The sequence below is a fragment of the Herpailurus yagouaroundi genome, unplaced genomic scaffold, assembly GCF_014898765.1.
Source record: "Herpailurus yagouaroundi ecotype Mexico unplaced genomic scaffold, PumYag 198, whole genome shotgun sequence".
Lineage (NCBI taxonomy): Eukaryota > Metazoa > Chordata > Mammalia > Carnivora > Felidae > Herpailurus > Herpailurus yagouaroundi.
This window is the reverse complement of record NW_024412429.1, coordinates 22,841,790-22,854,031: the sequence shown is the minus strand read 5'-3', so window position 1 is coordinate 22,854,031 and position 12,242 is coordinate 22,841,790. Positions and strand designations below refer to the sequence as shown.

General features: G+C 39.0%; 1 protein-coding gene across 7 annotated transcripts in view; it reads left to right on the top strand.

The window, feature by feature from the left end:
• The window catches only part of PHACTR2 (phosphatase and actin regulator 2), a 194,521-nt gene that overhangs the window by 86,232 nt on the left and 96,047 nt on the right, over positions 1–12,242 (top strand). For all 7 annotated transcript variants that reach the window (XM_040448987.1, XM_040448983.1, XM_040448982.1 and 4 more), the window contains exon 2: positions 8,344–8,511. In XM_040448987.1, coding sequence (XP_040304921.1) covers positions 8,344–8,511 — 168 coding nt within the window. The remainder of the gene's footprint in view (positions 1–8,343; positions 8,512–12,242) is intronic.

Below are 12,242 nucleotides of genomic sequence, written 5' to 3'. Positions count from 1 at the left end.
AACATACTCATTCTTCAGGCCTATCGGCCACAAGTTTAAGCTCTGAAATTCTTTGTCAGTGCTTGCAGACAGATGGAAGTCTTTAGTAGCTTTTCCCCGTGGGGGTTTAAAAATAATGGCTGCCTCCATTAGAAAAACAAGTTAAAAAACTGATGATATCAAATTCCTAAAACTAATACTATGATAAATAAGGATTACGGGCAATCAGAAGACCATAGTTAGTATCAGTGAAGAGCACACTGTCTGCAACCAGCACGAACTTACCCGGGAAGACATTGGGATTGTTTAAGAGACAAAACAGTACCTGCCGTCATCCTTTGGAATAGTCCAGGGAAGCAGCCAGAGGTAGAACTGAGTTATTGTTCGTTAGGGTTTATGTCTTGCCTTCTCTTAAACTAGCTCTCCATTCCCACCTATGTCCCTCTGTTCCATTTTGTACAAAGGATACTCTTGGAGGCAAACTATTTCCTTTAAAGCCCAAATACCAGCTTTGTGACCTTGGACACATTACTTGGTTCTCTCTGGGCTTTACCTTCCTTATTTATAAAGGGGGAATGCTAATAGCACCCGCTTCACAGGGTTGCGTTGACAGTTAATGAGGCAATATTCATAAAGCACTTAGAACTGGTCTTAATGTGGCCTGAAAGATCGATACGTTCAGCACAAATCAGTATGAGAATCATAGCATTTTTCAAGTTGGAAAGGAGCCTAGAAGATCATGTAACTTAGTCTCCTAATTTCAGCAATGAAATACTGGGGTGCCTGCCGAAGGTCACAGGACTTGGGACCCAACCCTCTTCTTCACTTACAGTTAGTTAACCATTGCATTTGGATCATTGAAACCCAGAACGTTAACTGAAATTTATTGTCTTTTCTAATTCTGCACTGTCTTTGCTTTTTGTTCTGCAAAAAGAGTCTTAATGCTCTTTTAGAGCTACCAGGAGGTGCTTCCAGCTCCCCAGTCATATTCCAAGGAGGACAGGATCACGGAGTGGGGACAAAGGCCTGGGTCAGGAATCACATGACCTAGATTATGTCTTTGCCATTAGTTAATGATTTGGAAAGCCACATAGTCTTCCTAGGTCTCAGTTTTTTCACACATAGGTTTTTAATATACATAAGATAACGTAGAACTCCTGTGTTAAACACAGCTGTAGTTCCCAGAACGAACACTGTTGTACTCAAGTGTTTCTGTGGATTGCATAGCTCAGAACTGCTGCATACCCTAATATGCAGAGTAAAAATAAACACAAAGCTGTCATTATTTCCAGAAAATACACTGCTTCTCCACCTTTAATCTTGCACAGGGGATCTTCCAATTTAGCGGTTTCAGGTCCATCTCAAAAAGATAGATTAGCTTTCCCGCAGATCTGGTAAAGGAAAGGAGGTGCTATTTGCGTTTTCCACATAAAGAAATTAGTAATGATATCCTTTATACATAGAAGAGCTTTGCATAAAGCTCGTCGTTGTCAAGGGCTCTGTTGTCTTGGATCTTGCTAAGATAGCACATTTCCATTTTGTGGCTAGGTAGCTTTGCTTTGGATAGCTCATGTATTTAGATGAATGTCACAGACATAAAGTTCAGTGAAAAAGGACAGACACGAAAGAGTAATGCTGCATAATTCCACTAAGTTGAAGTTCAAGAATAGATAACACCAATCGGTGGTAATAGGGGTTAAAACAGGGGTTATTTGGGGGATGGGAGAGGATGGGTATTGACTGGCAAGAAGCACAAGAAAGGTTTTCAGGTCTGGAAATGATTCTAGACTTTGATCTGGATGGTGACTGCTTATACAAATTCTTTTCCTGCCTGTATGTGTACCTAAAAATTATTTTGAAAGAGCTCCATAGTATTAATTTGAATGACTAATCTTACCCCAGGTCCCTTGACATAACATTATAGCTTCTGGAAATTGGCAAATACAGGGTCAAGTTATGAGAGCAGTCTTCCTCCAGGGGGATTAATATTCCTTCTTTTTCCTCTATTGATAGCAGCATTTTTCACATTCTATTCTTTTTCTTTAAATATAATTTCTTGTTTACATTCTATTCTTTTTGCTCTAAATGGGTTTTAAAAGATGATGGCTAAATAATTTAAAAACTATTTTTAGCCATGATTACTACCTTAATGTTGATTATTTTTTTAAGCTGTCAGCCGATGAAAAGCAATTTTTTCCCCACACCAGTCAAGATCTTTTCTAACTCTAAAATTGCATTATTTTATGATTTTAAGTAATGGTATATACATTGATATACAGAAAGTTCACTAATTCTCTAGTTCCTTTGTAAAAATGTTCACGTTTAACCATTTCACATGTTCAGACATGACCTTATAAGTTTGCTTTCGTTTTTTTCCCATAAAGACATATCATGGGTCTATTCTGAGCAGAGCAGAATGGCAATGAGAACGTTTTTCTTGGCTTTACTTTAAAAGGTCAGCCATCCTTGATTTGGTCAACTTTCAGGCCGTTCCCTCCTTGATTTCCACCAAAATGTCTACTGATCTTTTTTGGTCCCCGGTCAAATCTCTTACTCCCTGTGAAACAGTCCCCTGTCACCTCAGTCAGCGTTTACCGCTCCCCTCTGGGCTCCCACATTTGGGCTCTGCTTCCTTGTTACACTGCCTCCCCACCTGCTGGTATCGCTGAGCACTGATCACACCTGCTTCCCCAACCATCCTGCAGGCTCCATAAGGGTGAAAATCCTGTCTCGCTGTGATCTCCCAGGACCTTACATGGTGGGTTCTATAGCCCCGAGTTAAAGCAGGCCTTGCCATGCCGTGGTGAAGCAGGCTGTCTCTGCCTAAAATCCAAGCTCCGCCACCCACACAAGTGTGTCACGTGAGGAAGACACTTACTCATTATCATACACAGACACACTGCCAAATACTGAGCTAGATATTTAGTCTCTGGGAATCTCACCTTTCTCATCTCCAGAATGGGACTAATAATAATCTCTGTCTCAGAGCTCTTGTGAGAATTAGCATGAGCAGGTGCAGGTGAAGTACTCAGCACAGTGCCTGGCACGCAGTAAATGCTCAGTGAATATTACTGATTATCAGTTAGTGCTTACTAATTCTTGCTTGCGGAGGGGATGAAACTCATGGCGTGTCAGTGGCTGGTTCTTGCGGGGTACCTGTTCATCAGCCCTTTCACACCGGCATGAGCCATGGAATTTCTGTTCCTGAGTTGTGCCGTTCGCTCTTGTCCCATCCCCAGGAGTGCAGGGGAAAAAATGGATAAGAAATACATCCTCGGTTGTCATGAAATAAGTTTCAGTTCTTTAAATCTACTTTGATTCCCAAATAAAATTCTATTATTGAAAACAGTTCAGCTTTAATGGTTTAAAAATAAAGAACAAAGAACTTTTTATTCCCAGATTTGTCGTTCTATGTTAGCTGTACATGATTCTAATCCCAGCATGGTGTGTGTGTGTGTGTGTGTGTGTGTGTGTGTGTGTGTGTGTGTGTGAGAGAGAAAGAGAGAGAGAGAGAGAGAGAGTATTGGGGGTATGTTTGGATCTCTCTCTGTATGGCCTCGCAGTAAGTGGGAGTGGATACTTCCTGACACCATTTTTCAAGTCCCATTATCTACCCCTTTGAAAGATGTTGAGTATCAATTACCTTATTTGGGTCCATTGTGTGCTAAAAAAGTGCTGAAATAGCAATTTAATGACCTGTAAATACCTCTTAGTGATAAAATACTAGGAATTGAAAATATTGATAAAAAGAGATTTTAAAGAGAAAGGCAATCCTAAAGCATAGTAACTTCCAAAATTCCTTTGTGCAGAAATTTTTACTGTTAGTAAAAGGCAGTACCCTCTAAGGTCTCCCTACAGCTGATATCCTCACCCTTAAGCAGCTCTTAAATCCTCATCCTCATGTACCTCCATGCTAGCTAATGCCACATTTATAAAAATGAATGCTTTATGGCATAAAAACAGACACACAGATCAGTGGAACAGAATAAAAAACCCAGAAATGGACTCACAACTATATGGTCAACTAATCTTCAACAAAGCAGGAAAAAAGACAGTCTCTTCAACAAATGGTGTCGGGAAAACTAGATGGCTACATGTAAAAGAATGAAATTGGACCGCTTTCTTAGACCATACACAAAAGTAAATTCAAAATGGATGAAAGACCTAAATGTGAGACAAGAAACCACCAAAATCCTGGAGGAGAACACAAGCGGCATCCTCTTTGACCTTGGCCATAGACACGTCTTACGCAACACTTCTCCAGAGGCAAGAGAAACAAAAGCAAAAATGAACTACTGGGACTTCATCAAAATAAAAACCTTCTGCACAGTGAAGGAAACAATCAACAAAGTGAAAAGGCAACGCACGGAATGGGAGAAGATACTTGCAAATGACATATCTGATAAAGGGTTAGTATCCAAAATCTATAAAGAACTTATCAGACTCAACACCCAAAAAGCAAGTAATCCAATGAAGAAATGGGCAGAAAACACAAATAGACACTTTTCCAAAGAAGACATCCACGTGAAAAGATGCTCAACATCACTTATCATCAGGGAAATACAAATCAAAACCACAATGAGATACCATCTCACACCTGTCAGAATGGCTAACATTAACAACTCAAGAAACAACAGATGTTGGCAAGGATGCAGAGAAAGGGGAACCCTCTTACACTGCCGGTGGGAATGCAAACTGGTGCAGCCACTCTGGGAGACAGTATGGAAATTCCTCAAAAAGTTAAAAATAGGGGTGCCTGGGTAGCTCAGTCGGTTAAGCATCTAACTTCGGCTCAAGTCATGATCTCATGGCTCGTGAGTTTGAGCCCCATGTCGAGCTCTAGGCTTACAGATCAGAGCCTAGCGGCTGTTTCAATTCTGTCTCCTCTCTGTCTTTGCCCCTCTGTTACTTGCATGCATGCACGCACACATGCACTGTCTCTCCCAAAAATAAATTAACTTTTTTTAAATTAAAAAAATGAATGCTTTATTTTAAAATAGTTTTAGGGGCACCTGGGTGACGCAGTCAGTTGGGCATTGACTCTTGATTTCGGCTCAGGCCATGATTTCGTGGTTCATGGGTTTGAGCCCCATGTTGGGCTTTGCATTGACAGTGGGAGCCTGTTTGGGATTCTCTGCCTCATCTCTCTGCCCCTCCGCTGTAAGCATGCTCTGTAAATAAATGAATGAATGAATGAATGAATGAATGAATACAACTTTAAAATAGTTTTAAATTTGTTGAAAAGTTGTAAAGATAGTGCAGAGAGAGAGAGTTCTCACATACCCCCCTACTTAATTTCTTCTGTTGTTCATCTCATGTGTGAGTTGAATAAATTTGTTACAACCATGGAACAGAGCATTGGTACATTACTGTTAACTGCCTATTTGATAAATTTCTGTTTAAATGAAAAATAAAACCTGCCCGTATTCTCTGAATTCTCAACAATTGGTAATGTGGAGAAGTCCTATTAGGTGTGAGCTCATTCAGTAGGAAAATAGACTTAGCTGTGCCTTTTAAAATGTCTATGTTAGAACAGCTAATGCCTGTATTTCACAATATTAAAATATTTAACGATCTAAAATATTTTGAAATATTTTAAAATGTTGATCTCAAGTGTGAAAAAGAAACTTCTGGTGAAGAACAGGATACTCTTCTTATCATGAAAGTTGATCCAAATTAGCCTTTAAAACAGTCAGGAAATTTAGACTTTCATCTGGGATTTGCCTAGCAATGTGTTCTCATCTACATGGGAATGCAAAATTCAATGGAACCGGCAGTATTCTGGGTGTTGGGAGGAGAGGAGAGTTTATGTTATGTGCATACTACTCAAAAGCAGTGAAAATCCCCTACACATTCATGATTTAAGAGAAGTACAATGGCGGTGTGGCCAACTGTGCCGACATATGGTTCCTGATTGCAAATATGGTTTGCTCTACTAACCCAACAATTACAAAATTACAGGTGAATTTATTCAGTCAGAAAAAAAGATATGCATATGTGTGCACTGCTCTGGTCATTGGCACTGGCCCAGGCCCTTTCCAGAGTAGAGGTAAAGACTGGAACTGTAAATGCATAATAAAGAAAGATAACAGCAGTTAATTTCTTATGCAGCTATGAATTTAACATTAAGGCTTTAATTCTTCACTCACTCAGTCTCTCCATCTGTCACCTAGAGAACTATGTAATTTTTGTTTTGTTTATTTTTGTTTTCAGGAGAAAAAGTAGATTATTCTTCAAGGGTTTGGATCAAAAGCAGAATTTTTATGGAGTGTCAGGGAACTGGATATGTGGCTGGAAAGAAAATGGGAAGTGGATGTGTGTCTCTAGCCACAGAGACAGATTTGAGATTTAGACTCTCATTCCTATATCTGTGATAGTCAGCCCTTATATGTTTCGCAGCATTTAAATTGTTCAAAACTAAGCCCTTCAGCATAAAATCGCAAAAAAAGAAGAAACACCATACATTCAGTTCCTCCCTCGGCTTACCCCTTCTTTGAGGAAGTGAAGTAAAGAAGGATTTTACATTTTCACTCTGGCTTAGCTTCAAAAGCAGTCTGTTTCATATTTCTTCCTGCCTATTGCACTTTGGCCAGTATGAGCAGGGTAAAGTAGGGTCAGGAAACATATGAAAGAGTCAGTCACTGCAGGATTTGCATTTCTACCTGAAATTAGGATAGATATTGCAGGAGGGAAGAATGGAGTTTATCATTCCATTTTTGGAAGAAGCCCATAAGGATTTAGGGGCTGGTGTATGTTGATTGCCTTTGTCATTCAGTTTAAGATTTTTCTTGTTCTGGTATGTCGAGTGATTTAAAAAAAAAAACAAAAAAACTTTAAGTTTATTTTGAGAGACATAGAGAGTGAAGGAGTGGAGAGAGAGAGGGAGAGAGAGAATCTCAGGCAGGCTCTGTGCCTTTTTTTTTTTTTTATTGTCATAAATTCATTTTGGCTCCTTTAGAACTTCATATAAATGGAACCACACAGTATGTATTCTGTTGTGTTTGGCATTTTTCTCAGCACAATGTTTTTGGGACAAATTCATCTTTTTGTATGAATGCATCAGTGGGTTTTTATCATTATTATTACTGCTGAGTGTTATTTCATTGCATGAACAGTACCATAATTTATCCATTCTGGGCTGCTTCCAGTTTTTTGTCATTAAAATTTAATGGTTGGAATAACATAAGCCATCATTGCCTTCCTTCTGTTTTGAACTTCCTGCAAGGCAACTTAGGGTTTTGGGCCTTTTTTCTGATTAATAAAATGATTAAGTCACTAAAGATACATTCTACCACACACAATACCCACCTTTCCATACATTTCTTATTGTTAGTGAAAATTACCAGTTTATTTGAAGCTGAAAACTTTTTTTTTTAATGCAATAGGAGCAAAAGATAATTTTAGCACCATAAAAATTAGAATTTAGGGGCACCTGGGTGGCTCAGTCAGTTAAGTGTCCGACTTCAGTTCAGATCATAATCTCACAGTTTGTGAGTTTGAGCCCCGCATTGGACTCTGTGCTGACAGCTGGGAGCCTGGAGCCTGCTTTGGATTCTGTGTCTCCCTCTCTCTTTCTGCCCCTCCTCTGCTCATGCTCCGTCTCTCTCTCTCTCTCAAAAATGAATAAAGTTAAAACAATTTTTTTTAAATAGAATTTAGCTTCTTGGCACTAAGTTTTATTTTGTGAAGGAGAAACTATGGTTTTAACTACACCATAACTGTAATATTCATTACTGAGACTGCCATACTGGCCTCTGGAGGAACATCCAATTTCAGGAATAGAATAAAACCTTGGATTGCGAGTAACTTGCTCTGCGAATGTTCTGCAAGACAAGGAAACATTTCTAATAAATTTTAACTTGAAAAACGAGCGATGTCTCGCAATACGAGTAGAATGTGACACTGGATGTCACAGGATCCCAACTGAGCCAATGGTTCTTGAAATTTGCTTTGATATACAAGTGCTTTGGATTACAAGCATGTTTCTTTCTGGAATGAATTATGCTCGCAAACTAGGCTTTTACTACTTAGAATATTCTGTTCCTTCACAAAACATCGATGTAGTTGCTACAGATGAAATCAGCTGTGTTTTGCAGGCCTTTATTTGGCCCTAGCTAGTATGTAAGTCTCTTGCTTCTCTTCTATTTCTCCAAAATGATTATCTGAGGGGACTGTAATTTCTGATTGACTGATTTACTGACTGATATCAGGGGAGTTCTGCCCCTGGGAAGTGGGGCAAAATAAACTTTACGTGAGATTCCAATTAAAGTGGCCATGCTTGCTATTAAAGTACAGGAAGAAACACATGATGTTGTTTCAACTTTTTATTACAGCTTTTCTCTGACTTCATTTTTCTTTATACAGTTGATGGACTCGACAAAGCTTCCATAGCAAACTCAGATGGCCCAACAGCAGGCTCCCAAACACCTCCCTTCAAGAGAAAGGGGAAACTCTCCACCATCGGTAAAATCTTTAAGCCTTGGAAATGGAGGAAAAAGAAGACCAGTGACAAATTCAGAGAAACCTCAGCAGGTATGAATATCATAACTTTGTTAAAAGATGAGTTGTTAAATCTTTGAAAAGATAACCAATTGTGTCGTATAAGGCTTTTTTCTCCCAGAAAAGAAAATCCATATTTGAAATGAAATTAGTTAATTTAAAGATGAAACAACCTAAGAGTTCTGATTTGCCTCCTTTTCCACTCACTGACTTTCAAATAGATTCTTATTTTTAAATATATACTTGTAAATTCATACAGAAAACTAGTGTGGAGGAAGGGAGAGGTGAAATAGAAAATTAGAAGCAGAAATGTTATTTGTCAACATTGTAGCTGAAGTATCCACGCGCACACACACGCACTATTGTCTATCTACTTAGTTCCAGCAGTACAATCCTGTTTGTTAACTTAAAAAACTTTTTAATGTCTTTTTTGAATGTATTTGTTCTGTGGGCAAAATCTAAATGGCTGTTTGAAGGAAAAAGGTTGCTGTATTTATTGTTAAATTTAAAATTTCCATCATGCCTTTAGGACAAGTAAATGGTTTCTTTCCTAAGGGAGTCATAACACTGCTGTTGTGAAATTTATTATAATTATTTTGTGGATTTGTTATACTTTAAGAATTACGTTATTTAGCACCTTTCATGTTAAACATTATTTAACCTTCGTGTTAAAGCTTCATGTGGACTCATGGAAGAGATGGGCTTTAGATCTCGGGCCAGAATTAAGCCTAACTTAAACAGGTGTCCAGTATCAGTGGGATTATCTTTAAGGTAGAAAGCCATTTATCTCATGATAGAAGTTCAACTTTCTCTGTGCTTGTTGTCTAATACAGTCCCTTCATCAGAATTCCTCATTGCCCCAAGGTTAATATTGTCATTGTATGTGCAGGGTCATAGAGCATATCTTACTGGTCTGTGCTGACATGAGAGTTGGCCTTTAGTTCTAGGGCAATGAAATAAAATAGAAAATACCTCAGGGGCCCTTGGCTGGCTCAGTCGTTAGAGTATGCAACTCTTGATGTCAGGGTTGTGCGTTTGAGTCCCATATTGGGTGTAGAGATTACTTAAAATCTTTAAAAAAAGAAAGAAAATACGTCAGCACAAGGGTATGGAATTGGGACATTCCTAACAAAATTGTCTCTGATGCATTTGCAGCTATATAACTTCTTTGAGCACTTAATGTTTAAAAAGATATAATGATACTGTATCTGGGATTCATGTCAAAATAATCCTGGAGGTGGGGTGAGTATAGATGAAAGAAGACTGACCACAAGGTGGTAATTGTTTAAGCTCAGCAATGGGTAACATGGGGTTTATTATTCTCACCTCTCTACTTGGAGATATTGGAAATTTCTATAATGAAAAGATAGAAAAAAAGAGAGATTTGGTTTAGGGGGCAATGAGATTAGCTTGGTAATTAAATTTTCTGTAGTTTCTAATTGACTTCTGGGATGAGGAGGCAGTGGGAAGTGGACAGAGTGCTGTGCTGAGTGAGGACACCTGGGTTCTGATATTGTCCTTGCCCCCTAGGGGCCATGTGACCTTGGGGAAGTCAGATCAGAGTTGAAGGAGTTGAATTCTAAAGTGCTTTCAGTTCCAGATTCTGTTGTCTCCTTCTAACCCCCGGCTGGATATCTTGTTCTCCCTTGTTCTTCAGTTGTGAATGGAACCATACTGGTCTTCTTAATTGTCCCCCTCTTGGATTTCCGTAAGCACTGAGAGAATATGGCTCTTCAGGCGACCGTGGCTACCCAAGATGGGAGTGGGGCTCCAGAGAGTAGCAGTGAGAAGATACTGAGAAGGGAAGGTGGAAAGAAGTGTCTTCATTTGTGTAGCTTGCCCTTTACTTGAATCTAGGCTGCTAACTTCTCTCTCCCTAATGTAGAAAGGCAGCTACCAAGAAATTCTCCTTCACTTTTCTTTGTCATCCCTTTTTAATTATTTTAACAGTAGATAGTCTGTAACCCTGAATCTTTAAGATTAGTCCTTTTAAACAGCATTAAGTATTATTTTATGTTATCCCATCTTTATTGAGGATAGCCTCCCCATCTTTGTCTTCTGTTTTCTTTTCAGATTCACACAGGATTTTATAGAAGTGTATGTAGCTCCAAGGAGTTATTTGTGGATACTATATTCCTAGCTCCTAAAGCTACCAAAGTGCATTAAAAACCTGAAAAAGTTATTAGATGTCTTTCTCTCTCTCTTTTTTTTTTTTTTGCATCAATATTGTGGCATAGCAGAATAAAAACAAGCCAAGTAGATGTGCTAACAAATCTTTGTGAATTTATCTGCTACATTTATTTTTGTCCTTTCTTTTTAAACCCATATTCTTAATAATATTTTACTTGTATTTCAAGTTATGAAGTGTCCCATTATAAAGTATTTTATTACCACCTTATATATATGCTTATTTTAATGCTGAGCTTTATGAAGTGTATCAGTAAAGGCTAAAATACGGGGAGGCACAAAATGGTATAACATATGTTTTATTCACATTGAGGAAAGATGTCACGTCCTCAGGAAAACTGATGCATTTGGAAATAACCAAGAGAAAGGTGTTTTCTTCTTTAATAAATTGTCCCAAACAATGAGCTCTCGTTGTTTGGATATGACCCAGGCCATGTGCTATCTGGCAAACTATAAAGTACACCGTAGGCACATCCCACAATATGTCGGGATCCGAAAGAAGATGCATTTCTTCCAAGAAAAGTAAATCTTCTCTGTTTTTCCTTCTGAACTCCTGGCATTATAGTCGCTTGGATGTGGATCTTACTGTGTTTCACTACATAGTGATTAATACTACTTTTCCTAGTCTGGGTTTCTGTTGTAGGATTTTTAGTTGGTAACGGATAGGATGCAACAGTGATTTATCAATGCCATTGTAATAAATGCCATTCTAATCATATGGTGGTGGTAGTTAAGAAGGCTCTTATTCAGAGCATGGGGCATGAGACTCTTGATCTTGGGGTTGTGAGTTTGGGCCCCACGTTGGGTGTAGAGATTACTTAAAAATAAAAATCTAAAAAAAAAAAAAAAGAAGAAGAAGGGTCCTGTCCTCTGCCTGCTTTGGTGGTCCTTGAGTGTCAGCTATATTTTGGAGGGCCGTCCTGTTTGGGACTGTGCCCTGACTTCATGTTCTCTGGCCTTATTTTAAAGTGGAAAGTTACCTGTATCTTCAACTCTGTTTAGGCTGGTCTGTAGGCTGTCAACTTCTAGGATAGGAAAACAGTCCTCTTGGCATTTACTTTCCCCTGGGGCCTCTTTTCATCATCTGGGTGCAAGGGCCCTTCTCTGGTCTTTATAGTTACATCCCTTCTGTATCTTTAGAACTCCAAATGTCATTTATACTTATTTTCCTACACAATACTTTCTTCCTTTTTTTTTTTTTCTTCCTGTTTCTCTGGGGGTGGGGTGTGGGTAGTGGCTGAGGCTCCTCCCTCTGGATCTTTAAATATGCTTCCATCTCCCCAAAGCTAAGAACACAAACAAATCCCGTCTAAACACAGTTGTTCCTCTAATTTCTGCATAATCTGTTACCATCAAGAGAAACATCTTGGGGCACCTGGGTGGCTCAGTCAGTTGAGTGTCCAACTCTTCATTTCTGTTCAAGTCATGATCCCAGGGTCATGGGATCGAGCCCCATGCTGGGCTCCACACTGAGCATGGAGCCTGCTTAGTATTCTTCCTCTCTCTCTGTTGCCCCTCTCTCCTGCTTGCATTTTCTCTCCCTCTCTCTTCTCTCTCTCTCTCTCTCTCTCTCTCTC